This window comes from Engraulis encrasicolus, chromosome 1, assembly GCF_034702125.1.
Source record: "Engraulis encrasicolus isolate BLACKSEA-1 chromosome 1, IST_EnEncr_1.0, whole genome shotgun sequence".
Taxonomy (NCBI): Eukaryota; Metazoa; Chordata; class Actinopteri; order Clupeiformes; family Engraulidae; genus Engraulis; species Engraulis encrasicolus.
Window position 1 is genome coordinate 35,548,185 of NC_085857.1, and position 25,422 is coordinate 35,573,606.

At 43.9% G+C, this 25,422-nt stretch overlaps 2 protein-coding genes across 3 annotated transcripts in view; both read left to right on the forward strand.

The window, feature by feature from the left end:
• Positions 1-18,575, forward strand: part of jupa (junction plakoglobin a) — a 49,857-nt gene extending 31,282 nt beyond the window's left edge. For both annotated transcript variants that reach the window (XM_063200754.1, XM_063200763.1), the window contains 12 exons: positions 726-964; positions 3,436-3,637; positions 5,405-5,549; positions 6,017-6,120; positions 7,551-7,889; positions 8,388-8,540; positions 10,101-10,220; positions 11,335-11,485; positions 12,239-12,360; positions 13,336-13,375; positions 13,758-13,917; positions 16,791-18,575. In XM_063200754.1, the coding sequence (XP_063056824.1) occupies positions 726-964; positions 3,436-3,637; positions 5,405-5,549; positions 6,017-6,120; positions 7,551-7,889; positions 8,388-8,540; positions 10,101-10,220; positions 11,335-11,485; positions 12,239-12,360; positions 13,336-13,375; positions 13,758-13,909 (1,767 nt within the window). In that variant the 3' untranslated portion in view covers positions 13,910-13,917; positions 16,791-18,575. The remainder of the gene's footprint in view (positions 1-725; positions 965-3,435; positions 3,638-5,404; positions 5,550-6,016; positions 6,121-7,550; positions 7,890-8,387; positions 8,541-10,100; positions 10,221-11,334; positions 11,486-12,238; positions 12,361-13,335; positions 13,376-13,757; positions 13,918-16,790) is intronic.
• A 3,861-nt stretch (positions 18,576-22,436) lies between these two features.
• LOC134457144 (alpha-(1,3)-fucosyltransferase 7-like) lies at positions 22,437-23,579 on the forward strand. Its single transcript, XM_063208972.1, has one exon. It carries the CDS (start codon positions 22,437-22,439, stop codon positions 23,577-23,579), a length of 1,143 nt encoding a protein of 380 aa, XP_063065042.1.
• The last annotated feature ends 1,843 nt before the right edge of the window (positions 23,580-25,422 follow it).

Genomic DNA, 25,422 nt, shown 5'->3' on the forward strand with positions numbered 1-25,422 from the left:
CCAGAGCAAAGCTATAGTATGTGCATATCTTTGCATATGCTATCAACACACAGAGACCCCCCTCACACCCATAAATCATACAAATGAACTGTCAGACGGCTATGGGTGCAAAGCTTTAGGGGCCAGTGCAAAAATTGTGCTCTGGAAAATTAGATTGGTGCAAGTAGCGAAATCCCCATTATGCATATTCGTTTCTGTCTTTGGCTTGGCTCGACACTCTTTTTTTATTCAGCTTGGCCATGCATGAGAAGGCGATGGTGATGACATTTAAAAGAAACTCCTCTTTCTGAATGTCTTAAAATTGTACATTTAATTTATGGTTGTCGATGGAACATGTAACGTTTCAGATATGAACTGTTTTAATGATATGGATGAAACGTCAACTGTACATTTACAACGCCTCTTCTTCTTTCCCCCCCCACCTCTCTTTCTCTTTTTGTCTACTTCTCTGTCTCCCTCCTATCTACTTTTCCTCTTTTTCTCTATTTCTGTCTTTATTCTTCTCTTGCTTATATTCTCTATCCCATCCTCTTCTTTCTTCCCTTCTTTTTTATTCTTTCTTATTCTTTCTTATTCTTTCTTATTCTCATTCTCTTTCTCTCTTTCTCCTCTCTCTGTCTTTCTTTCTTCCTTTCTCTCTCTCTCTCTCTCTCTCTCTCTCTCTCTCTCTCTCTCTCTCTCTCTCTCCTTCCCTCTCCCTCCCTCCCTCCCCCTCCTCATCCCAGATGGTAGTGAACAAGGCGGCGCTGATCGTGAACCAGCTGACACGCAAGGAGGCGTCTCGGCGCGCGCTGATGCAGTCCCCCCAGATGGTGGCGGCGGTGGTGCGGGCCATGCAGAACACCAGCGACATGGAGACCGCGCGGGCCACGGCCAGCATCCTCCACAACCTGTCCCACCAGAGGGAGGGGCTGCTGGCCATCTTCAAGTCCGGGGGCATCCCCGCACTCGTACGCATGCTCAGGTAAACTTCTAAAACAAAAAACAAAAACAACTAAAACATGTGTGAAAAAAATGCACACATATACACAAACAGGTACACACACAAATACACAGCCTGTCCCACCAGAGGGAGGGGCCGCTGGCCATCTTCCAGTCCGGGGGCATCCCCGCACTCGTACGCATGCTCAGGTAAACAACTGAAAATCACTAACGCGTGTGTGAAAACGCACACAGATACACACACAAATGCACAACCTGTCCCACCAGGGAGAGGAAGTGTTGGCTATATTCAAGTCTTGAGGCATCCCCGCACTCGTACGCATGCGCAGGGAAGGGAAAGTCAAGTCAAGTCAAGTCAAGTCAAGTCAAGTCAAGTCAAGTCATTTACATGCACTGGTCATACAAAGAATTGAAATTACGTTTCTTACTACGTAAACATCGAAACGAAAACACACACAGGCACACAAGTACATACACGTACACAAATAGGTACACACATAAATGCATAACCTGTTCCTCCAGGGAGAGGGGGTGTTGGGTATATTCAAATCTGCATCCCCGCTCATACGCATGCTCAGGTAAACAGCGCAACGAAAACACGCACAGTTACACCAGTACACATGCAAACACATACACATACACAAATGGGTACACATAAATACACACATACACAACCTGTGCCATCAGAGAGAGGGGTTGGTGACCATCTTCAAGTCTGGAGGTGTCCGTTTCCCAGTTGAAGCAACAACTGCTCGGTCAGATAATCATTTCTTCACTTTCACTTACCGACCAGTGGAACCAATGACTGAACTAGTGCTTCATTGCCCCATAGAGCTGGTTGATATGCTCAAAATGTCTTGCTTCCGAATCCTGGGAAGCTTACCTCTTCTAGGTTTAAATTATTTGCATTTTCCGCATAGCTGGACAAATCTCCCAATTGTGCTGAGCCTCTGTGCTAACTGGCATTGGGTGGATTCCAATATGCAAACTTCCATTCTCCCTTGCTCACTTGCCTACTTGTGATCTCATGATGATGTGACTGACGACAGAAAATTAATTTAATATCTTGCAAAAGCACAATTCTAATGTCATTTTCTCATTTGCAATTGGCATGGTGAATGAAAATCAGTCCCCCAGAAGTTGTTGGGGCTAGGCTGACAGCTGGAAAACGTAATTTTTTCTCCACGGAGACAGGGCAAAGCAACAAGCACAATTGGAGGACGGGAGTGTGCATATTGGAATGCACCTATTGGCTCAGTATTGAGCGATTAGCCCAGACTAGACCTGTGACCTCCCTGACCTTGACCCTTGCCTGACCTGACCTGACCTGATTCCCTCCTGTTCTCCAATGGAGTCTGTGTGCTGTGGGCCTGCAATTATATTACATAATTGGTCCAATCGTCTCAGTAAGGGGTTCTGCTGAGCTTTTGAAAGGCCTCTGGTTAACCTCTGTGACCTCTCCAACAACCATTGGCTCTGACCTCACTGACTGTGACATGGCCCCTCCCATCGTTCAGTTTCCTCAATGGAGTCTGTGCAGGGCCTATACACATATCACCACTCTCTCTCGGGCAAATCTTCTCCTCTTCGCTACAGGCACTTGAACTTATTTTCATAATTGGTCAAAGCCGCAGTTCTGCTGGACTTCAGAAGGCCCCCCTATTTTGCTGAGCTTCAGGTCAATCTATGTTGCCTCACTAACAACCATTGCCTCAGACCTCCTCTTCTCGTCTCCCCCTTTCTACTGGGACTTATTGACCAATTATCTGAAATTATTGAGGTAATTGGTCGAAGTCGCACATCAGGCTGACCTCTGTTACCTCAGCAACAACCATTTGCTCTGACCTCATTGCCCTCGTTCTGGAACCTCCTGCTCCACTTCTCCAATGGAGTCTCACCACAAGAGTCTTTCTTTTCTTTCTTTCTTTTCTTTCTTTCTTTCTTTCTTTCTTTCTTTCTTTCTTTCTTTCTTTCTTTCTTTCTTTCTTTCTTTCTGTCTTTCTTTCTTTCTTTCTGTCTTTCTTACTTTCTTTCTGTCTTTCTTTCTGACTTTCTTTCTGTCTTTCTTTCTGTCTTTCTTTCTTACTTTCTTTCTGTCTTTCTTTCTTTCTTTCTTTCTTTCTTTCTTTCTTTCTTTCTTTCTTTCTTACTTTCTTTCGGTCTTTCTTTCTGTCTTTCGTTCTTTCTTTCTTTCTTTCTTTCTTTCTTTCTTTCGTTCTTTCTTTCTTTCTTTCTGTCTTTCTTTCTGTCCTTGTTTCTTTCTGTCTTTCTTTCTTTCTGTCCCCCCCCCGGTTCCCCAATGGAGCCTGTCCTGGTCTACGCCATCACCACTCTCCACAACCTGCTCAAAGTTGAAACTTATGCACACACAAACCCTAACCTCTCTTCTAACACAACCTGCTGCTACACACACACACACACACACACACACGCACACGCACACGCACACACACACACACATTAACTCTTCTCCGTCTCTCTCCCCCTCTCCAGTTCCCCAATGGAGTCTGTGCTGTTCTACGCCATCACTACACTCCACAACCTGCTGCTCCACCAGGAGGGCGCCAAGATGGCCGTGCGTCTGGCCGACGGGCTGCAGAGGATGGTGCCGCTGCTGAAGAAGAGCAACCCCAAGTTCCTGGCCATCACCACCGACTGCCTGCAGCTGCTCTCTTACGGCAACCAGGAGAGCAAGGTGAGGTGGAGTGTGTGTGTGTGTGTGTGTGTGCTCGTGTGTGTTCATGTACACGTGTGTGTGTTTGTGCATGTGTGCGTCTGTCAACACTCACCTCCTGTACTGTAGCTGTCAATGTATATGGGGGATTTATGAAACAAAGGCAGGAAGTCCGTAACTCGTTGGTTTGTCAGTTACTGTCAGTTACAGGTCGGCCAGAGCGATGCCATGACGGCATTAGTTGCGTTTGGAACTCAAGTGCACCGCGATACAGTATCTTGACTCTGTGTATCTCAATTTCGTTACATCCCTAGTGAGTGTATTTGTGTATACAGTACGAGAACGTGAGCAGTGATGGTATGCGTTTGTAGCTGTCGGTGTACATTGACGTACAGTAGATTCTAGACGGTTCCTGTCTGTGTATTCTCTAGCACAGTGTTTCTCAACAGGGGTGCCGGGGAAACGTGGCTGATAAATAAATTATGAAATATAATACATATTTGTCTAAATTGATAAGTTAATGCTAGTCAGTGGAATCTTTCATCTGCCATTCACGCACAATAAAGTAAATATAGGTCGCCCCAGTCAGCTGCAACTTCGAACATAGGTCGTGTGACGTCTCCAAGTGTGTTATTTTTAAAGCTTTTGTGGTATCGGATGCGATGCCATGTTGCGGGTTGTTGGTTTGGGGCGCCTTGACATTTTTCATGAATTGAAAGGGTGCCTCGCCGAAAAAAAAGGTTGAGAAACACTGCTCTAGCCCTTAGGCTCCTATAGAAACGCCCATAAGCATGTCAGACATATAACTGAAATACCTACACACTTACACATGGGCGGAAATGCATGCATGCATGCATGTGCACAGGCACGTACACACAAAGATGGCAATTATATTTCATATTCAAGTGCCTGGAGATTCTTGGTTATCCTTGACATGATTTGATATAACACCATGAACTACACAAACACAAACACACAGAAATTATTTTATTTGTACCCGCTATTCAGAATAACAATGTACAGGGTTCAAATATGACTCTCTCACACACAGTGGTTTAACCAATTAGTTGTGCTGTCACAACTTTTCTTTTAAGTATTTGTTGGGGCTTTTGGGCCTTTATTATTACAGGACAGTATGAGAGTAGACAGGAAATGATTGGGAGAGAGAGATGGGGCAGGGCCAGGGAAATGACCCCGGCCGGAGTCGAACCGGGGTCCTCATGGGCAATGTGCCCAAATGTGGGGGGCTTAAGGGCTCTGCATACTTCACGTGCGCACTTTGGTAATTCTTTAAATTAAGCGTCATCACTTGCGCCAGACTATTCATACTTCAGAATTTATAAATAGATCGCCGAACACAACGTGCTTCTGAACAAAGTAAACAATTGTTTCACTGAACAACATTTAAGAGAGAAGATAAAATAACTCTCTAGGACATTTTATTATCCTCAAAATGATGCCGGATCCATTCTGTAGTAGCCTACAGTAGTTGTAGCCTCTCTTCGCAACTCCTGCTTTGTCTGCCTACCTGCATGGTCGCTGGTGGCGCACGACAAGTTACAAAAAATGTGGGGTGCACGACGTCGCGCCACGGCAGCTCGCGCCACGGCGTGTGACGTCATTTTGGGTCACGTGACGGCGCGAGTGAGGTCGCGAGTGAAGTATGAAGGAGGCTAGCGCCAGTCACGCCAAGTATGAATCCCCCTTTAGCGCGCTGCACCACAGCACCCCCCGTGCTGTCACGACTTTTAACGTAACGTATGCTTGTATTTGTATTGTCCGTCACAGCTGATCATCCTGGCCAATGGCGGCCCGGAGGGACTGGTGCAGATCATGAGGAACTACAACTACGAGAAGCTGCTGTGGACCACCAGCCGCGTGCTGAAGGTGCTCTCCGTCTGCCCCAGCAACAAGCCCGCCATCGTGGACGCAGGTAACGTCACGTCACAATACAGAGCAGACATGCGTAGACATTACAGCGCAGACATGTGTAGACATTTGCACACACACACACACACACACACACACACACACACACACACACACACACACACACACACACACACACACACACACACCACGTGGGTTTGGCCTGTGGAGACCACGCATGCACACACACACAAACACTGCACCTCAGAAGTGCGGAGACCATGCACACACCATCTCTCACACGGATTCGTAGTCTTAAATCACATGTCTCAATCCCACATCACTTAAGGGTACTATGAAGGGTTACAGTGGAAGAGATATTTTATGATACTGAGACTTAAAAATAGTTCATGCAGATGCCTACCGATCGAAACAAAACTAAATGTCTCTCTCTCTCTCTCTCTCTCTCTCTCTCTCTCTCTCTCTCTCTCTCTCTCTCTCTCTCTCCATCTCCATCTCCATCTCCATCAGGTGGCATGCAGGCCCTGGGTAAGCACCTGACGGGCTCCAGCCAGAGGCTGATGCAGAACTGCCTGTGGACCCTCAGGAACCTGTCCGACGCCGCCACCAAGCAGGTGAGTAAGATGAAGGAGTCTTTCTTCCCTTCTCCCTTTCTTTTTTTGTCTTTCTTTGTTCCTTTCTTTCCTTCTTTTGTGACGGGGAGGAATGTTGAGGTACCCCCATGCAGTCTCTCTCTCCTCTCTCTCTCTCTCTCTCTCTCTCTCTCTCTCTCTCTCTCTCTCTCTCTCTCTCTCTCTCTCTCTCTCTGTCTATAAGAGATGGGGAGGAATGTTCAAGCCACCCCTGTAGGTACAGATGCTACAGTATATCAACATGCATTCTTAACAGTCCTCGTCACTGTCAGGAAGGAAGGCAGGCACCATGTTTTGATGTATTTTGCTAATTACTTGACATGAGTCATTCATTGCTCGCAGACAATGTATAGGATTGCTCTATACAGTACATCAATCAGCTGGCTGCATGACTCTTTTTTTTTATCACGCTAGAATAGGCTATACAAGCCCAGACGTGCATCTAATTGTGTTTCGATCCTAAATTACCAATTCCATATGGTATTGATATGACTTCCACCACTGTTGTCTCTTGTGTGAAATATATATGTTATTATTGCACATTTTAATACTTAATTATGTATATATTTTATTATTTAATTCCTCATTAATAATTTATTCTAATTAACTTTTGTGCAAGCTTATCCTGCTGATGGAACTGGTACTCTCCTTAGATGAAATGCATGTGTTTTATCACGTGCATTATTAAACATGCATAAAATGCATACCAATATCATTGCATGGTCTGGACAGCCTATTGATAGACCTGGTCACTTTACGCTGGTGAAACGGCATACCCACGTTTCGTCACATACCTAATGAAATGTAGAATTGTTTCTTTGGCTGTTCAGTATGGCTTGAAAAAGCTTGCTGTTGGTCCTGGCGACCCTGCTCTCCTCGGATGACATGCATAAGTTTTGTCACAATGACATGTATTAAACGTATGCTCGTCTATTTCGTTGTTCAGGAGGGCTTGGGCGAGCCTGGTTCTCACCAGACCTCTGTGTCTGAGTGTGTAGCTCTGGACCCCCTTGATGAAATCAGAGCCATCTAATAACAGAGTTACGCCACTCCCATAGACCTCTATGGACCAATCTTTCCACAGCAATGGTGGCTCTCATGGAGCCTCACGGAGCGTTAACATGGAAATCCCCATTGACTTTAGTTCTATTAGAAGTTACTTAGTTCTAGGAGGTGGCCGTAGAACACAGAAAATGTGGTAAAGGTAATGTAATTTGTTTGTACTTAATCTTTGTTTGGTATGTGATGGTTCTGTGTTAGTTTCCAACTAACAGAAGTTTACTGTTAAGAAACATTTTAATCTACGCGAATCACATAACCAACAGACTTCCTGGTCCCCGGTTTGCGCAACTCTTATTAGACGGCTCTGGATGAAATGTATTAAACGTATTCTCGTTTATTTCGTTGTTCAGGAGGGCTTGGACAGCCTGCTGATGGACCTGGTGACCCTGCTCTCCTCGGACGACATGCACATGCTGACGTGCGCCACCGGCGTGCTCTCCAACCTGACGTGCAACAACGCCCGCAACAAGTCGCTGGTGGTGCAGGGCAACGGCGTGGAGGCGCTGATCCACGCCATCCTGCGCGCCTCCGAGAAGGAGGACGTGGTGGAGCCGGCCGTCTGCGCCCTGCGCCACCTCACCAGCCGCCACCCCGACGCCGAGCTGGCCCAGAACGCCGTGCGCCAGCACTACGGCATCCCCGCCATCGTCAAGCTGCTGGCCCAGCCCTACTATTGGCCCATCATCAAGGTGAGCAGGGCACTAGTGTAGGATACAAGGGGTGCAGTTTGCTACGCACTTTATAAATAATGAACTAATTATCAACAAAATGTTTACAAATGTTTATAAATAATGAACTAATTATCAACAAAATGTTTACGAATGTTTATAAATGGGCAATAAGTACTATTTTAACACAGCAGACACAGCACAGTCCTCCTGAGACCAGAAGGCATGAATCCACATAAAACTCACACAGTAGAAGTTGATCCCCACTCCACTGTGCAGTCGTATTCTGGTTCTTACACATTCACAAAAGTTTGTAAATGCTTTGATAATTGTTAATTATCATTAATAATCGTTTGGGTAATTCTAAAGTGTTACCCAAATTGAACTTTCCCTTCATGTCTGGATCCCTTTAATCATAAGTGTGGTGTAATCCGTTCAAGTTGTCACTATTTTTTTGAAATGTCTAACCCTTTACCCCTCATTTGTTCCCATCTGCCCACCCCCCTACCCCCCCTCCAGGCTGCAGTTGGTCTCGTCCGCAACCTGGCACTCTGCCCAGCCAATCAGGGTCCTCTGAGGGACGCAGGCGCCATCCAACGATTGGTCAACCTGCTGCTGAAGGCCCACCAGGACGCCCAGAAGCACGGCTCTGCCGCCCAGCAGACGTACCAGGTACACTACATACAGTACAGTCAAAGAGGGTAGATTAATAAGGAGGATTCAAACCCCGCCCACCCAATGCAGAAGAGTGTGCCAGAGAGTATTTATGGGTAGTACGAGAGAGGAATCTCACGATTTATTCCGGGTGGTACTGTCCACTAAGTGGCGCCATTCAGACAGCACAGAGGAGCGCCAAGGAGCGCAGAGGCTATTAGAATGAATGGGGTCCCATGGAGCTCAACCACGATGCTGCCATTGCTTTGGGAGAGAATTGGTATCGTTTCATTTTATTTTTCCAAAAGGCAGGATAGATTATCCTTTCAAACAGCACTTAGTTTGAATGTTTAACCTCGCTGGATCTTTGTAAAATACGACTTTATTGTCAATATGACGTCACGAGTGGCTTCACACACTGCGTTTGGATTGGTCGGCCGGCTGCATTGCTGTGATCACGACGACCGTAAAGCAATTTTGTTAGCAAGATACTAGCGGAGCCGGACTCATAAATGCCAAAGCTGTAGGAAATCAGAAGGACATAACTCCCAGGTTATTGTTCGTTGAAATCCACATTGGTTTCTCAGAAATTACAGTAATATTGTCAAGTTTCAGCCGACAGCGAGCACAATTGTCACTTATTAGCGCCAGCCTTATGAGCTCTGCTGTCTCGACAGCGCTCCCTAGGCGAACTGCAGGCACGGGTTGGAGGGCGAGATTCAACACTGTATGTAAACCCACTGTGAGTGTGCTCAAGTTGGGTCTCCTAAGGGGGCGTTGTCCCCTCCTTCTTCTTCTTTTTTTTGAGGTGGTTGCACAAGAAGTGCGCTACTGCTATCTCTGTCTAGAATATCTCTGGTACAGTACTGTTCTGGGATCCATGTGACATCGGCTGAACACCCCCTTTAGGAGACCTTTGAAAACGTACGTTTGAGAAGAAATTGAGTTCCCTTTGCCACTAGCCTAGCTATTGACTGCAAACCTCTGCAGGCATTGCTCTGGCAACGTTGCCTTGTGAAAAGAGTTCTCAGAAGGCAATCTTAAAGCATGTTTATGAAATGCCTCTGTATGAACTAAATGTAGACTTGGTGCAAGTCTGATTCGATACTCAAAAACTTTCTTGGAATTCACCTACAACACATGCCATAGGCCGATGGTGCTCAAAGAACAAACCTGTCATTCATTCACTCTCAACAGGTTTTACCAACTCTGTGTGTGTATTTACGATCCTCCATGACACACACGCGCAAACATACACACACATTTGTAGACAGTCAATGGACACACCACGCACACGCTTGTTACCTGTGGGACAGGTTGCTACATTAAATGCGCAGAAAACTGTGTTTACTTCATAGCTGTTTCCATGGTGTTGGGCTGCAGTCACCGGCCTCTGTCCCTGTCTAACTTCTTCTGATTTGCTGACAGATTGAAGTTGATACAACAATACATGACACTTAAATCTCTCTCTCTCTCTCTCTCTCTCTCTCTCTCTCTCTCTCTCTCTGCCTCTCTCTCTCTCTCTCTCTCTCTCTCTCTCTCTCTCTCTCTCTCTCTCTCTCTCTCTCTCTCTCTCAGGATGGTGTGAGAATGGAGGAGATCGTAGAGGGCTGCACAGGAGCTCTCCACATCCTGGCCAGAGACCCGGCCAACGCTGCCGATATCGCCTCCATGGATACCATCCCCCTGTTTGTGCAGGTAAGCAGAGGCACCTGACTATAGACACCTTAGTGAAGGAGGAATGAGACTGAAAGAAGGATGCATGTAGAAACCGTGAGAGAAGGATGTATGTAGAAAGGATGTGAGTGTAGAAAGAGTGAGTTTGAAGTGTGTGTGCGTGCGTGCATGCGCTTGTCTTCAGCCAGGGAGAGTAAGCATGTTTTTGAAAGCTTGATGAAGGTAATTTCCACTATGAGAGTACCCCAGTTGGGGAAATAAAATAAATGGCAGAAAATAAAGAAAATCAAGGATAAAGTGAGTTAACAAACATTTTGGGTCTAGCCCATTGTCAGAGCTCCCATCATTTTGCAAACACTGACTATGGGCTAGACCAGACACATTTGGTACCCCACTTTATCTTTGCTTTTCTTTATTTTCAGCATTTGTAATACAGTTTGATAAAAGTCGCATTCAGCTCCTGTGTGCGCGACTCGGCACCCCCCCGACCTCCCCCTATATCTCCATCCATGGCTGAAGTGCCCTAGAGCAAGGCACCTAACCCCAACTTGCTTCAGGGACTGTAACCAATACCCTGTAATAATAATAGTTGTAAGTCGCTTTGAATAAAATGAAAGTGTCAGCTAAGTGCAATGTAATGTAATAATGTAATGATGAATAACGCACAGTGTAACATTTCCTGAGAAAGACAAAGACGCTGCAACAGCTCCACTTTCACCACCCTATGTGTAGTAGACATTATGATGTGTGTACCTCTTAAAACTAACTCTCCTCCAACGGTCTTCTTTGTGTTGTCTCTCTGTCCATTTCGTCCACTCTTTTTGGTCTGCGTCTTTCCACTTCTTTGTGTGCATGTCTCCCTGTCTGTGTCTCCTTCTCTTTGTGTCTGTCTGTCTCTATGTGTCTGCCTGTCTCTGTCTCTTTTACTGTGCCTGTCTGTGTACGGTCTGCCTGTCTCTCTATTGTCTTTGTCCATTTTGACTGTTCTCTTGGTTGTGCGTCTTTCCACTTCGCTGTGTGTGTCTCCCACTCTGTCCCACTATGCGCGTCTGCCTGTCTCTCTTTGTCTGTTTCTGTGTGTGTCTGTGTGTGTGTGTGTGTCTGTGTGTGTGTGTCTGCCTATGTGTGTATCCAGCTGCTGTACTCCCCAGTGGACAACGTGAAGCGTGTGGCAGCTGGTGTGCTGTGTGAGCTGGCTCTGGACAAGCGCTCGGCCGAGCAGATCGACGCAGAGGGAGCGTCCGCACCCCTCATGGAGCTCCTGCACTCCAGCAACGAGGGCATCGGTGAGTGGTTACACACACGCACGCACACACACACACGCGCGCGCGCCGCGCACACACACACACACATACACAGTCCTTAACACGATGCACTCCACCAACGAGGGCATCGGCGATGACACACACGCACACACACACACACACACACAATCATGTCCCAAATCTCAATCTCCAGCTTTCATGGAGAGAAAAGCAAGCAAGAAATTGAATTGGGGAGAGTAAAACTCTTATCAATGTTGCAAGGGATTTGAAGAATTTTAGTCCAGGCATAGAACATGTGAGCAGTGAGGTAATTTTTGAGAATGGCCTTATGTCTGAATATGTAATCTACATCCATGATTAATAGCAGTAAGTTGTAGCTTGTGGAATTACTGTATGTCTGAACATACATGTATGAATTGAGGAAGAAAAGCACTCTGGGAGCACAGACCAGCAGTTCAGCTTCAGTTCAGAGTCATACTGAACCCACTTTCATCCAATGTGGAATCCTCTCAACTGCTGTACTTACACAGAATTTCATGGGGAAAAAACATGATGGCCTCTTCAACGCATTTTAAAAATACATTTCGCAGCATTAAACTCTGAATGGCTTAGCCCAGTTGAATTATGTCTAAGTATGTAATCTGCATAAATAATGGAAAGGCATATGTTCTCACAGAATTACCTCTGAACATATGAACTGAATAAATCATAACTGCAAAAATGTTGAACATGTCTGACTTTCTTCTCCCCGTCCCCTTTTCCCTGTTGTCATAGCGACCTATGCGGCTGCAGTGCTGTTCCGCATCTCCGAGGACAAGACGGCCGACTACAGGAAGAGGGTGTCCGTGGAGCTCACCCACTCGCTCTTCAAGCACGACCCCGCCGCATGGGACATGGTGAGCGCAGCTGCTACAGCTCCCTCTTGTGGTAGTCCTAGTGGAATTACACGTAGACATAGGGTGGATTCCAATATGCGGACATGGTGAGCGCAGCTGCTACAGCTCCCTCTTGTGGTAGTCCTAGTGGAATTACACGTAGACATAGGGTGGATTCCAATATGCAGACTTCTGTCCTCCCTTCCTTGCTCACTTGCCTCCTCATGGCTTCGTTGTATTCATTGTATTTCAATATCTTGCAAAAGCTCAATTCTAATGTCATTTTCTCATTTGAAAATGGGATGGTCAATGAAGAATAGTCCCCAAAAATTGTTGTTGCTAGGCTGATAACGGGGAAACCGAATTGTTTTCTCCACGGAGGTGGGGCATCAGCGAAACACGAGGCCACAAGCGCAGACTGGGGAGTGAGTCCGCATATTGGAATCCACCCATAGCCTCTTACTGCAGATATTGATGTGACCAAACTTATTTAATGTATTTATTCAATTATTTATGTCATTGTTGATTTTTAATTTTAGGCGAATTCTATTACCTATACTGGCCATGAAATAGCCACTGTTGCATATTTGGCCATAAATGTAAAGAAACAAAACAAACTTACTGCAGATTAGACATTGTGAGCACAGTGCTAGCAACTGGCAAAAATCTCTGGAAAGAGACTTGCTTCAGACTCTTTCATTGACAGTGGTATGATTTTAACTTGATGGTGATACACCCAATGATACAGAAAGAAGTCAATGGATACACCCCATGTTTTAACAAGGAAAAATAAATAAATAAAAAGTATAATTGCCAAATGGGGAATATTTACCAGATCTCTGAGTGGCGCTTGCGGAGCTGTTCAAAACCAAACAGATCTCGTGAGGGCTGGGTTAAGTGATTTCTGCCAAAGTGATGTAATTATATGAACGCAAGTTATGAAATTGATCTCTCTCTCTCTCTCTCTCTCTCTCTCTCTCTCTCTCTCTCTCTCAGGCACACAAGACAGCACAGATGAGCAACTATGCAGCTGACGGTGAGTGCTTCTCTTGTTACTTGTGTCACTGTACTACACTTTCCACTACAACAGTACTACACTTTTGTACGTCAAAAAAAAGAAAACAAACCCTACTTAGCATCCACACTTGTCTTGCTGAATACTGTATTTCCTGAGCACTTTTATATCTGCAAGTGATGTTAGCTATATTTGTCATCGATTGTAAGTCGCTTTGGTTAAAAAAAGCGCCTGGCAAATGTAATGTAATGCGATACAATGTAATGTAATGCAATGTAATGCAATGCAATGCAATGTAATGCGATACAATGTAATTGAATGCAATGTAATTGAATGTAACGCAATGTAATGGAATGTAATGTTTCGTTGCTGTTGTTGTCTCCCCTCCCCTCCCCCGCTGCAGAAGTGGACGGCTATGGCTACGGTGGGATGCCGGAGGGCATGCCCATGAACGGTATGCCCATGAGCGACATGCCCATGGAGGGTGACATGATGATGCCTGAGGACTATGCTCCCAGCATGCAGCAATATGGCTACCAAGATCAGCCCTACTAACCAAACAGGTCACTGCCCGCCTCCACGCACGCACCCATGCCACCCTCGCACCCACACACCCACGCACCCATGCATCCATGCCACCCTCGCACCCACCCACGCACTCACTCACTCACCCACCCACCCACGCACTCACCCACACTCAGCCTTTCTCCAAGGAGCACACGCACGCACGCACCTATCCACCCACGCTCAGCCTTTCCCCAAGGACCGAGCGCATGCATGCACGCCACCACGCACCCACCACTCAGTCTTTCCTCAAGGAGCACACACATGCACCCACCCACCCATGCACGCACCCACGCTCAGCCTTTCTCCCAAGGAGCACAGACACATACATGCACGCAAGCACGTACGCACACCTCTCTCTCACGCTCTCAAGCAACAGTGCCTGACAGACGCCCACGTACTCTCCTCACACACATATTCCAAAAGAACAGGTTGACTTGACTTTATTTGACATTCTCAGTTCTTGAATAAAAGCAAATACATGATTAGTTTCAAGCAAAAACCACACCACATACTTCACTAAAAGAAAACAACAGAGAGTCAGGATTACACAATAAAGCCCAAGGGCTTATTTCCATTGTGGTCCTTGATGTTGGATGGCAGCAGATGTTAAAATGGCATGAGTGGCGTTGTGGCAACTAAAACTCCATTGAAAATGAATAAATAAGAAACACCAATTACTACTAAGACTGCAATACCACATTACTTGGTTTGCATATAAAAGCACCACAATTTCAAATTATATACAATATACAACAACATACAACAACAACATAACATAAGGACTCCCTACTTGTTTTGTATATAAAAGCTCCACAATTTCATATTATATACAATATACAACAACATAAGCATAATAAGGACTCCCTACACTGACTGCCCCCTTATCCACGTCTTCAAAGCACGTTTAAACCCATCTAAGTTACTGATTGTCTTTACATTACTTGGTAATCTGTTCCACATACTTGATGCAACAGATAAAAATGAGTCCTTTCCTACTTTGGTCTGTACTCTAGGAGGAACAAAATCAGTGGCACTCCCTCTAGTGGAGTGGCTATGAACATCCCGCACTCTCCTAAAAAAGTTACTTAAATACTTAGGAACATCTCCTTTTAAAATCTTGTGTACCATGGTTATCTCAATTTGACAAACTCTTTCCTCAACTTTTAGCCATCCCAGCCTTTGAAAGTGAATGGGATCAAGGTGGGTTCTTGGGGGTAGGTTTAGTATGATTCTTACCAGTTTATTTTGTGAGGTCTGAAGCTTGTTTTTAAAATACTTACTTAGGCCATTATACCAAGAACAACAGGCGTAATCATAGTAGGGTTCAATAATAGCACCTGCCAAGGTCATCATAGCCTTTGTGTCCAGATACTTCGCAATTCTAGTCAGAAAACATACTCGTTGATTTACCTTAGTAATGACTTTCTGGGCTTGCTCAACTCCAGACAGCTGACTGTCCAGCACACACCCAAGATAGCTGACTGAATCCTTAGCCTGTAGTGCAGCATTACCAGCTAGTACAGCAAACCCAGGATTTTTGTTCAGCTTCACTCTAGATCCAAACAAGATGGATTCAGTTTTGCCTAAGTGAAGAGATAATCTATTGTATGCTAGCCACTTGCTGACATTTAAAAGTTCACAGCTTAAAGTTCACAGGTAAACTTGAACACACACACACACACACACATTCAGAGTGACATATTTCCCCTCAACACGAGCACACAAGAGTGTTGGGATCACAACTATTGTTGAAGACACACACACTGTTCTTCCACTAAGGAATGCAGGTCTAGATACATTCACACGATCAAATATGCTTAAAGAGAAGTCTCTCTCACTCTCTCTCTCTCTCTCTCTCTCTCTCTCTCTCTCTCTCTCTCTCTCTCTCTCTCTCTCTGCCTCGCTCTCTCTCTCTCTCTCTCTCTCTCTCTCTCTCTCTCTGCCTCGCTCTCTCTCTCTCTCTGCCTCGCTCTCTTTTTCTCTCCCGCTGTCTCTCAAACACACTCTCTCTTACACACACACACACAGACACACACACACACACACACACACACACACACACACACACACACACTCATTATCTTCCTCTAAGTACACTACTTGAGAACATGAAGGGCCTATGCGTCCAGTAGGTACTACCTGTATATAAAAAAAAGATTTACCACCCCAAGCCCAAGTCTGCTGTGTGGCGTGTATCCATTGCTAGCGCTCAATGCTGGGGTGTGTTTCTCGACAATGTAGTTGTTAGCCAGTTAGCAACTCTGGTAGTTGCCAATGGCAAATTGCATTGCAAACAACAAAGTAGCTAACGTGGTTAGCAATTATGGTTTCGAGAATTCCACCCCAGCTGTGTGGCATATACTACCCCCCACGCTTCAACGACACTGACCTTATATGCACAGCTTTTCCTGGATGACTGATGCTAGGGACGCATGGAGGCGAAACGAGCGAAGCGAAGAGAGGCGAAATTCCGTGTTCCATTCTGACAGCTGACAACCGTCATCAGGTCGTGGCGACGAATCAAATCGAATGAAACATTTGTATTGTCGATTTGATTGGCCGCCACAGGCAAAATTCGCTCCCAATATGCAGAATGTTAAACTTGGTTGAATATTTTCACTTTGCTTCGCTCCTTTTCGCTTGCCTTCGCCACCCTCATAGGAATGAATGGCGAAGCTTGCTTCGCTTGGCCAAATTTGCGTGCATGTTTCCCTAGCGTGAAGCCTCTGCGCTCGGCAAATGTATGTCTGAGTAGTCCTGATGGGGAGTGTCTGTGGGTGTGACACCAGCAATGTCTCCAAAAGGCACCAATGTCTGGGTTTCTGAATGTGCCGTCATGTAACGTGTCCCTTTTTCTCCTCTCTTGCAGATGTGTAAAGATGAATGGAGGGATGAGACAAGCACAGAGAAGGTGAAAGGGGAGAAAGTATGAGGGGGATGAGTTCAGCTGACCCAGGGCGAAGGAGGAGGAGGAGGAGGAGGTGGATTGGGTGTAAGGAGTCATTCCTCGACGTCCACAACTGTAACACAACTCTGATGTGATACTATGTAGCGCGCAACTGTACGCTGAGGACAATATATACCTGCCGTCTAAATACACACACACACATACACACACACACACACACACACACACACACACACCTTCCTTTTATTTCCCAAAACATTGTCATTCTTTTATTTTGTTTTATTTAGACATTTTTACGGGAAAAAATATCATTTTACGAAAGGGCTTTTTAAAGGGTGTGCAATTGCTTCATTTTTGTTTGTTGTTTATTTCATTTCACTCTTGCTTAGGTGAATGGATGGGGAACACTACTGTATGCCAAAGAGAATTTTGTTTTATTTTCTTATAACTATGATGACGGTAATGATAATCATTTTAACTTCTGATTTTTAGTTGACACTGTTGTTTTTGATCATTTTAATCGAAGAAGAATGAACTGTAAAAAAAATAAATAAACTGCCAGCTGAGTGACTGAAGACAAGTTGGCGCATATACGTAGTAGTTAGCCCTGATCTGGGGTGCATTTCTCAAAACCATAGTTGCTAACTACGTTAGCTACTTTGTTGTTTGGAATGCAATTTCCCATAGGCAACTACCCAAGTTGCTAACTGGCTAGCAATTACGCTTTCGAGAAATGCAACCCTGACCTCAGGTATGCCTTGGTGCCTCACTGAACATTTTTTTACGGTTCGAAACCATTGTAGGTGAGGCAGATCTGAGGTCAGTTTGTTTGTTTTTTTGTTTACGTACAGTTGTTTGTTTTATTTTCTTTTGGCCTGACACTGCGCTATCAATTGCCCTCCACTACACAGAACATCTACTATATAGCACCTGTTGGTCTGTGACCAAATCCTTAACTGGCTAAAACTGGCACAGTAAACTGTTGTGTCTGTAAGTAGGCTTGTACGAAATTCTGAATTGAATGAATTGAAATTCAAAGTAATGCCATAATACGAACACTAGGTGGTGTCATTACCTTGAATTTCTTTGAATTTAATTTAATCTACACCACCCATTGAGAGTACATAGAACACCACCACCTAGTGTTCACATTATGGCATTACTGTGAATTTTAATTCATTCAATTCATCCAATTCGGAATTTCGTCCAAGTCTGGTCTGTAAGCATGTGTATAATTGATTGATTGGTTGGTTGGTTGGTGGTTTATTGTGAGTGAGCGTTTGTGTGAATGAGTTGCTGAAACACAAGAGAGAGTATGTATGTATGTATCTTTTTCCTTTATCTGATTTTTTTTTAAATGAGCAATTAGCACTACACAATATGCAGAGTGACAGGAATGGTCTTAAAACATGGCTTGTGGCGATTTAACATATTGCATCTCCTGACATATTAGACGCTCTTTGGGGATCATCCTTTTGTAGAGACATTGACAGATATGCATTTTTCAGAATGAAAGTTTTGAGGGGGTATGGATGTTTCTAGCAGGTAAAAGATGTGCGAGTGAGTAACGAGAGTGCGAAAGAGTTGGATTGTCACAGTCATTTTCTGACTGCAGGAAAATGTCAGGAGTTTGACCATTTGTGACTGTTTAGACTCGCAAATAAAGATCGATGGGAGTTTTTGTCTTTCTAGAATGTTTTTACTTAATATTTTTTGTCATAAGAATAAAATGAACTTGTCTAACAAGAGTTGTGTGCTGTGTGATGCTTACTGTTTACTTTACTGCTGCCTATAATGTCAACTTTATATTGAACATGCATAGCGTTGGTCCTACTCTCTCTGTGTGGAATTAACATTTCTCTGCCTGCATTATTTCATCACTGACATTATACGAATATGTCCCTTTCATCAGCACCTTCTCTCCAGCCAACACCATAGCAAGTAATGGAGAGGGTGTCTGCTTCAGTCCTCGAGGTTCTGTGCCAATGGTTCCATCGATACGCTCACGCAGGATATGCGTCCTCTTCCTTGGAATTTTTCAAGCAAGCGAGGGCCTGCGGCAAAGAGAATCACTGCTGACTACTTCAGTGTTTGTATTAAATGCCTTCGATTTAATTTGGTCTACTGAGTCTTTCTGTGTAGAACTCGAGGTTCTCTTGTTTTCAGGGTTCTTCAGACAACTTTTAGGTTTCTCCACCTCCCAACGGACGGTTCTTTGAGAAACCTTTACATTTTCATGCATGCCGACTCCAAACACAGGCCTGTGCATCTCCTTGACTTCCCATCATACCAGTGATGTCTGCCCTCAGTCACCACATCAAGACGTACACTCAAAGAGGTTGGATATATAATAAGAGGAATCGAAACACGCCCACTCAATGCAAATATTCTCAATGCTCAAAATTTGGTCTCATAAGGGGGCGTTGTCCCCCCTTCTTCTCTTTCTTCTCGCCATCTACAGCGCTAAGGGGACTCCATTTATTCTCTACCTCAAGACTCCGAAGGTCTCCTAATCGAAGGTCTCCTAAAGGGGCGCCCTTCCAGCCCTTCCCTGTCTCTCTCTCCCCACTCGCTTCCTGTCACCACCTTCACTGTCCTATCATAAATAAAGTAAAAAAGACCACAAAAATAAATACAAATCTCTAAGCATTATGTTTTGGCTGACAGATAGTATTTGAAGTTGCGTATTAAAGTTTGTGAGTACAAATAATTCTGGTCATGTCCTGAAGACACAAAGCCTTGGTGTGTGGGAGTAGCCTACTGGTTTTTCCTGCTATGAACACACATCAAAAAGTCTTTACAAATCATCTGCACAAATAATGCCACCATTTTATATACCTAAAACAACACCCAGTTTTACACCCCTAGGCAGGGGCTAGCAAGGGAGATTTCCTTGCAAAGGTATATAGCTCCTGGCCGCGTTATTAGAATATCATGAAAAAGTAGATTTATTTCCATAATGTCATCAATAATGTTAAACTTTCATGGATTATAGATTCATTGCCCACATTTTGACTCTTCAATGTCTGTTTTAACCCATTTAGCCTGATGACTCGTATATGTTGTTTGACCTTTTGGTGCCTAGAGACGCATGTACGCTGCATTCAGGCTCTTGAGATTTTAGCTTTTTTAATCAGAATGCGGGTCTGTTACAGCTGAATGAACACATTCTAATGCAAGATTAGGGTCTTAGGGTTTACATGCAACTCATTTCATGTTTTTATGTGCATCATAGGGTAAGATATTTAGGTTTTTATAGGCTGAGGGCAACTTTCCCAACAAGCGCTTAGGCATTCAGCATGTGTTTTTTTGCAGGTGCTTAAGACATCAATGGGTTAAATTAGTGTTTCTCAACGGGGGCACTACAGCCCCCCAGGGAGTGTTGGGGAGCTCAAGGGGGGCATTGAGAAGGATACAGCTGAGTGGGGACGGGGCTTAGTTCCCATTGGGGGGCATTAGTGTATTTTATTTTTCAAAACAGGGAGGCTTTGGCAGGCTTATGATGAGGTCAATGGGGCATTTGGAGACTTATGATGAGGTAAAGGGGCATTTGTTCAAAAAAGGTTGAGAACCACTGGGTTAAATGGAGGAATTGCCATGGTCAGCTTTGGGCCTACAGCCAATAGATGAGCTGCAACGTGGCCCAACTTGGTATAATTCCGACAGCTTCTTCCCTTGTCTTTGTGTGTGTTTGTCCATGTTTGTCCGTGTAGACTAAGACTACAAAGTTGCCAAGGGCTATTTGCAAACGAGCACTGCAAATGTCTGAAGACCATCCTTGTTTGCAGTGCTTAACGTGTGCAGTGAACCATCAAATAACTATATCCGTGTATTTATGCAAACAGTGTCGGAACTGGCGTTCACTGAATATTTTGTGCAATATAAGGTGTGTAATCCCTATTATTATTATTATTATTTCTGTTATTATTATTATTTTGCACTATTAGAGCTGATTGGATCAGAGCCCTACACTGAGTTATCAAGACTACCCAACATCTATCCAATGACCATATCCATAACATCTGATCCACACCACCCCTACTACCATCTGGCCGCAGATACAGAAGCAGGCGTGCCCACACCAGCTGACTAAGGGACAGCTTCTTCCCAAAAGCCATCAGGATGCTCAACTGCCGTGAATCCTCCTTCACTCTTCATCTCCTTTTACAACCTGTCTTTCAACCAACCATTTTAAATTATTCATTTTTATTTCATTTTAATGTGGAGATTTTTCCACTTTTTCTATATTTCATTTTTGCTTTTTGTGACTGGTTTCTTTTCTTCTTCTTATTATTATTTATTTTATTTTATTTTATTTATTTATTTTTAGCAAAATGACGTAATCGAAAATGCTTCCTGGTTCCTGCCATCTAAACACACAGTATGGAGATAAAAGCAAATATGTGTGTAGGGATTGTGACTGGCTGCTTTGAATTTTCTGCAGTTTTTTTTAACTTTATTTGAGGCTGAGCTACCTTCAACTGAGAGCAGCTTGTGACTGGAGGTGAACAATTAGCAGGCAAGTGAGTTATTAAACTTCTCGACACTGTATTATATTTGATACTTATTTGAGAACATTTTTTTTTTTACCTTTATTTAACCAGGGAAATTGAAAACCTTTTCAGGTGTGTTTAGACATGAGATCTGACTTAATTTATTTGTTTATTTGATTAGGACAATGCACATCAATCAATACTTCAGCTGAAAAACATCAATATAAATATGCCGGAATTAATATAGTAGTTACTCAAGTTTATCCAATTTCCTAAAGCAGGTAGGCCTACATATAATAGTACAAATAACAATAAAACAGACAGCACAGCATGGCAGAGGACATTTACCCAAAGTGTAAATCACTAACTGACCACTGCAATTGTTTTTATTTGTTGATTGCTGCTGCTTTTTAGTTGTGTGTAGACTAAACTTTAATGGGTTTATTCTGTTTCGCGGTTTAGATGTAATGTAGATGGATTTTTGTTGTTGTCTTGTTATTAATGTAACTTTTACAGTCGCCTTCTTGGACAGGACTCCCAAGAACATGAATATAGATTTTTCAAAAAACGGGTTTTGCTGTATGCTTTCTAGAATCATAGCCGGAACTACCATTGAGGACACAGAGGTCATGTCCTCTGTATTTTTTTCAGGAATGTAAAATGTATCTATGATGAAAATCGATATATGATCAACAATGATAAATTCAGTCTGTATACGCCTCTCCCATTTATCCTCAAGGCTGTGATAAATGAAAACAAACTTAAGAGTTTGACTGAAGTGTGTGAAGCGTGTAGTGTGTAGTGTGTAGTGTGTAGTACAGCACACAGTATTTGACCTCGGTATTTGAAAATGTCTCGTTATGGCCCTATCTAGAATGTATCCCGATAGTTTTCCTTCCTATCAGTGTGACTATCTGTAAAACTGAAAATGCAATATAAGTTATGGAGTTGGCTTCCTTTTTTTTAGTCTACTTTGCTGAGTTAATATTAATGTTACTTCTAAGTTCTATCATTGCACAAGAAAAGTGGCTTTGGCTATACTGTGAATAAATAAGAGGTGAATGTAATAGGCCTATTGTTAATGTGCAACTTTTGTTTTCTTTATAGAGCCGATATGGCAGACCTTTGTTCTCACAGGTGGACAATACTGGCTGTTCCCCTCGTCTGCCTCACACTTGTCGGAAGCCTGCTCGTTCATTGGCCCACACTGTTGAACACGTTCCAGAGACCTAAACTTTTACCTAATCCAAATCCTATATTGAAATCCACCATCACTTTTAACATTGCCAACGTGACTACAATCGAATCATCCACCATCCCTGTCAATGCCACCACTACGACTGTTCTGATTTGGTACTGGGCATTTGGATTTAATCAGGGCATAAGGGAAAATGTGTGCAAAGACAGGTTTGGCATAACGAACTGCATTTTGACAGATGATCGGTCGTTGTTCTCTAAGGCAGATTTTATTGTCTTCCACAACCGTGAGCTGATCACTGGACAACAGAGGCTGCCCTTACATTTACCCCGCCCACAAAATCAGGGGTGGGTGTGGTTCTCCATGGAAAGCCCTGCCAATAATGGCAATTTGAGGCCTTTTGCTGGCAAGTTTAACTACACCATGTCTTATAGGCGTGATGCAGACTTCTTTATGCCATATGGCTGGTTGGCATCACGCAACGTTGCACCTGGTATGACAGTTGAAGATTTCATTCCAAAAAAGAAGTCTCATTTGGCTTGTTGGATCGTGAGCAATTACGCACGCCATCATGAACGAACACGGGTATATAATCGACTGAAACAAGTCATAAACGTGGAAGTGTATGGAGGGGCAGTAAACAGAAGTTTGGCCAGAGAGCATGTGCTACCCACCATCTCTCACTGCTACTTCTACCTGGCCTTTGAGAACTCTAAATTCCAAGACTACATCACAGAGAAGTTATGGAAAAATGCCCTCCAAGGGGGAGCTGTGCCGGTCGTTTTAGGTCCACCTCGTAAGAACTATGAGGCCATGATACCAAAAGATTCCTTCATTCATGTGGACGACTTCGAATCTGAAGAGGAGCTTGGACAATTCCTCAAAGAGCTGGCTGGGGACAGGGAGCGCTATGCCTCATACTTTAAGTGGAAGCTGAACTACACGGCAGCAGAAACTAGCAACTGGTTTGTGGAACCTCAGTGCAGAATTTGCACAAAACTGACCACTTTGCAAAGACCCAAAGTGTATAGGGATTTACAATCTTGGGAATGGAAATGAAAAATAAGAAATATGTAGTATGTGTGATTGTAATGGGCAGGGTGAGGCTTTGTGAAACACTGAAACAGTTCAAACAAATGTTCCATGAAAAACAGACTCACTGGTGGCGTGGGTGCACTTTTTTATATTTCTGAAAATAGGGGCCCTCAAGGATGGCCAGTTCAGCCCTGGTTTTCTGCACTAGGAATCTACACTGTGCACTAGGATTTTACTGTGCTGCTCTGAGTTATTGTCCAATAATTAACAATTCGCCACATAGGACAATCACCCTTTGTATGCTCATGTGTGTGTGTGTGTGTGTGTGTGTGTGTGTGTGTGTGTGTGTGTGTGTGTGTGTGTGTGTGTGTGTGTGTGTGTGTGTGTGTGTGTGTGTGTGTGTGAGTGTGTGTGTGTGAGTGTGAGTGTGAGAGAGAGAGAGGGGGGGGGGATCTCTCTTAGGCTGAATGTATGAGCGATATATGGTTAGTACTGTATGTGTAATGATGTGTGTAATGTCTTCTGTATTTATGTAGGCCTATGTATGCTAGTTGACATCTTAATTTCCCCTCGGGATTACAGTTTTTCTAGATTGGTTTGGCTAATTTCTCAAAACTGAGATGACATTCTCAAAACAACACGGACAAATCCCCAAACCAGCTTGCAATTTCCCACAACAGAATGGCAAATCTCAAATGCTTTGTACATGTCTAAAATGTTTAGTACATCTCTGCAGATGGCTATGTACAAGTACCCTACAGTTGACTCATTGAGCATACGAGTGATTCTACGAATCGGCTGTGCTTTTAAGTCCATGAATTTTATTTGCCAATTCCACTAACTATTAACTGCATCCAATGATGTTTTGGACATTAGCACACATTTATCTTTCATAAAGTACAGAAAGTGTAGACATGGTATTATTTCCCTCAGCAAGAATGAATATTTAATACTGTTTTTTTCATGCCGTCCCGTTTTCCAAATGTCAGATTCGGTCTTCATATTAGCATGTAAAGAAACTTGTTTTGCCCAAGACGATTGCAAATGTTGATTCACAGTAATCATCACAATATGACGAAACTGTCAGAAAGACCACTGTCCTTTCCATTATACATGAAATTTGTGTGTCCACGAAAATTGTGTTAACCGTGTCAAAAATACTGAATCAAACAAAGATATCGCAAACCACGCCCACTCAATGCAAAAGCGTGTGCTCAAGTTGGGTCTCCTAAGGGGGCGTTGTCCCCTACTTCTTCTTCTCTTTTTGAGGTGTTTGCGCAAGACGTGCGCTACCGCAATCTACAGCGCTAAGGGGACTTCATTGATTCTCAACCTCAGGACTCCGAAGGTCTCCTAACCGAAGGTCTCCTAAAGGGGCGTTCACCCGACATAAAGTGGATACCGGAAAGGAAACAAAATGACGCTTCTTGGTTACATCCACTTTCTTTGACCGTGTCACGGTCTGAAACCCCCTCCATAAATCAGTAATGGTTTGGTCTTAGGCCATACTAATAACATCACGTGATGTCATAACATCTTTGGCAGGATATGGGAAGACTTTTTGGTAAGTTTTGAGCTCCATCCTCCCATAATTTAATCCATTCTTTTTCATGTTCTCATAGCGGGAAAATTGCCTGTCAACTGTGTTATCACATATTCCTAAGAATCTGAATTAGAAATCACATGTAGAAAAACACAGATAAAGCATACAAATACATTCATTGATTAAGGTGTTGTGGTGGCACTTCTGAGGTCCTCAGTTAGCACAACACCATATAAATGGAAGAAATGTCAAGCCGTGTCACCGTCAATGGTGTTACAATTTAGCCTCGCGAGCCATCCTACGTACTTCCGCCAAAGGATTGGC

Coding starts and splice junctions, on each gene's coding strand:
- LOC134457144 (XM_063208972.1), top strand. CDS start 22,437: ATGGCAGACCTTTGTTCTCACAGGTGGACAATACTGGCTGTTCCCCTC.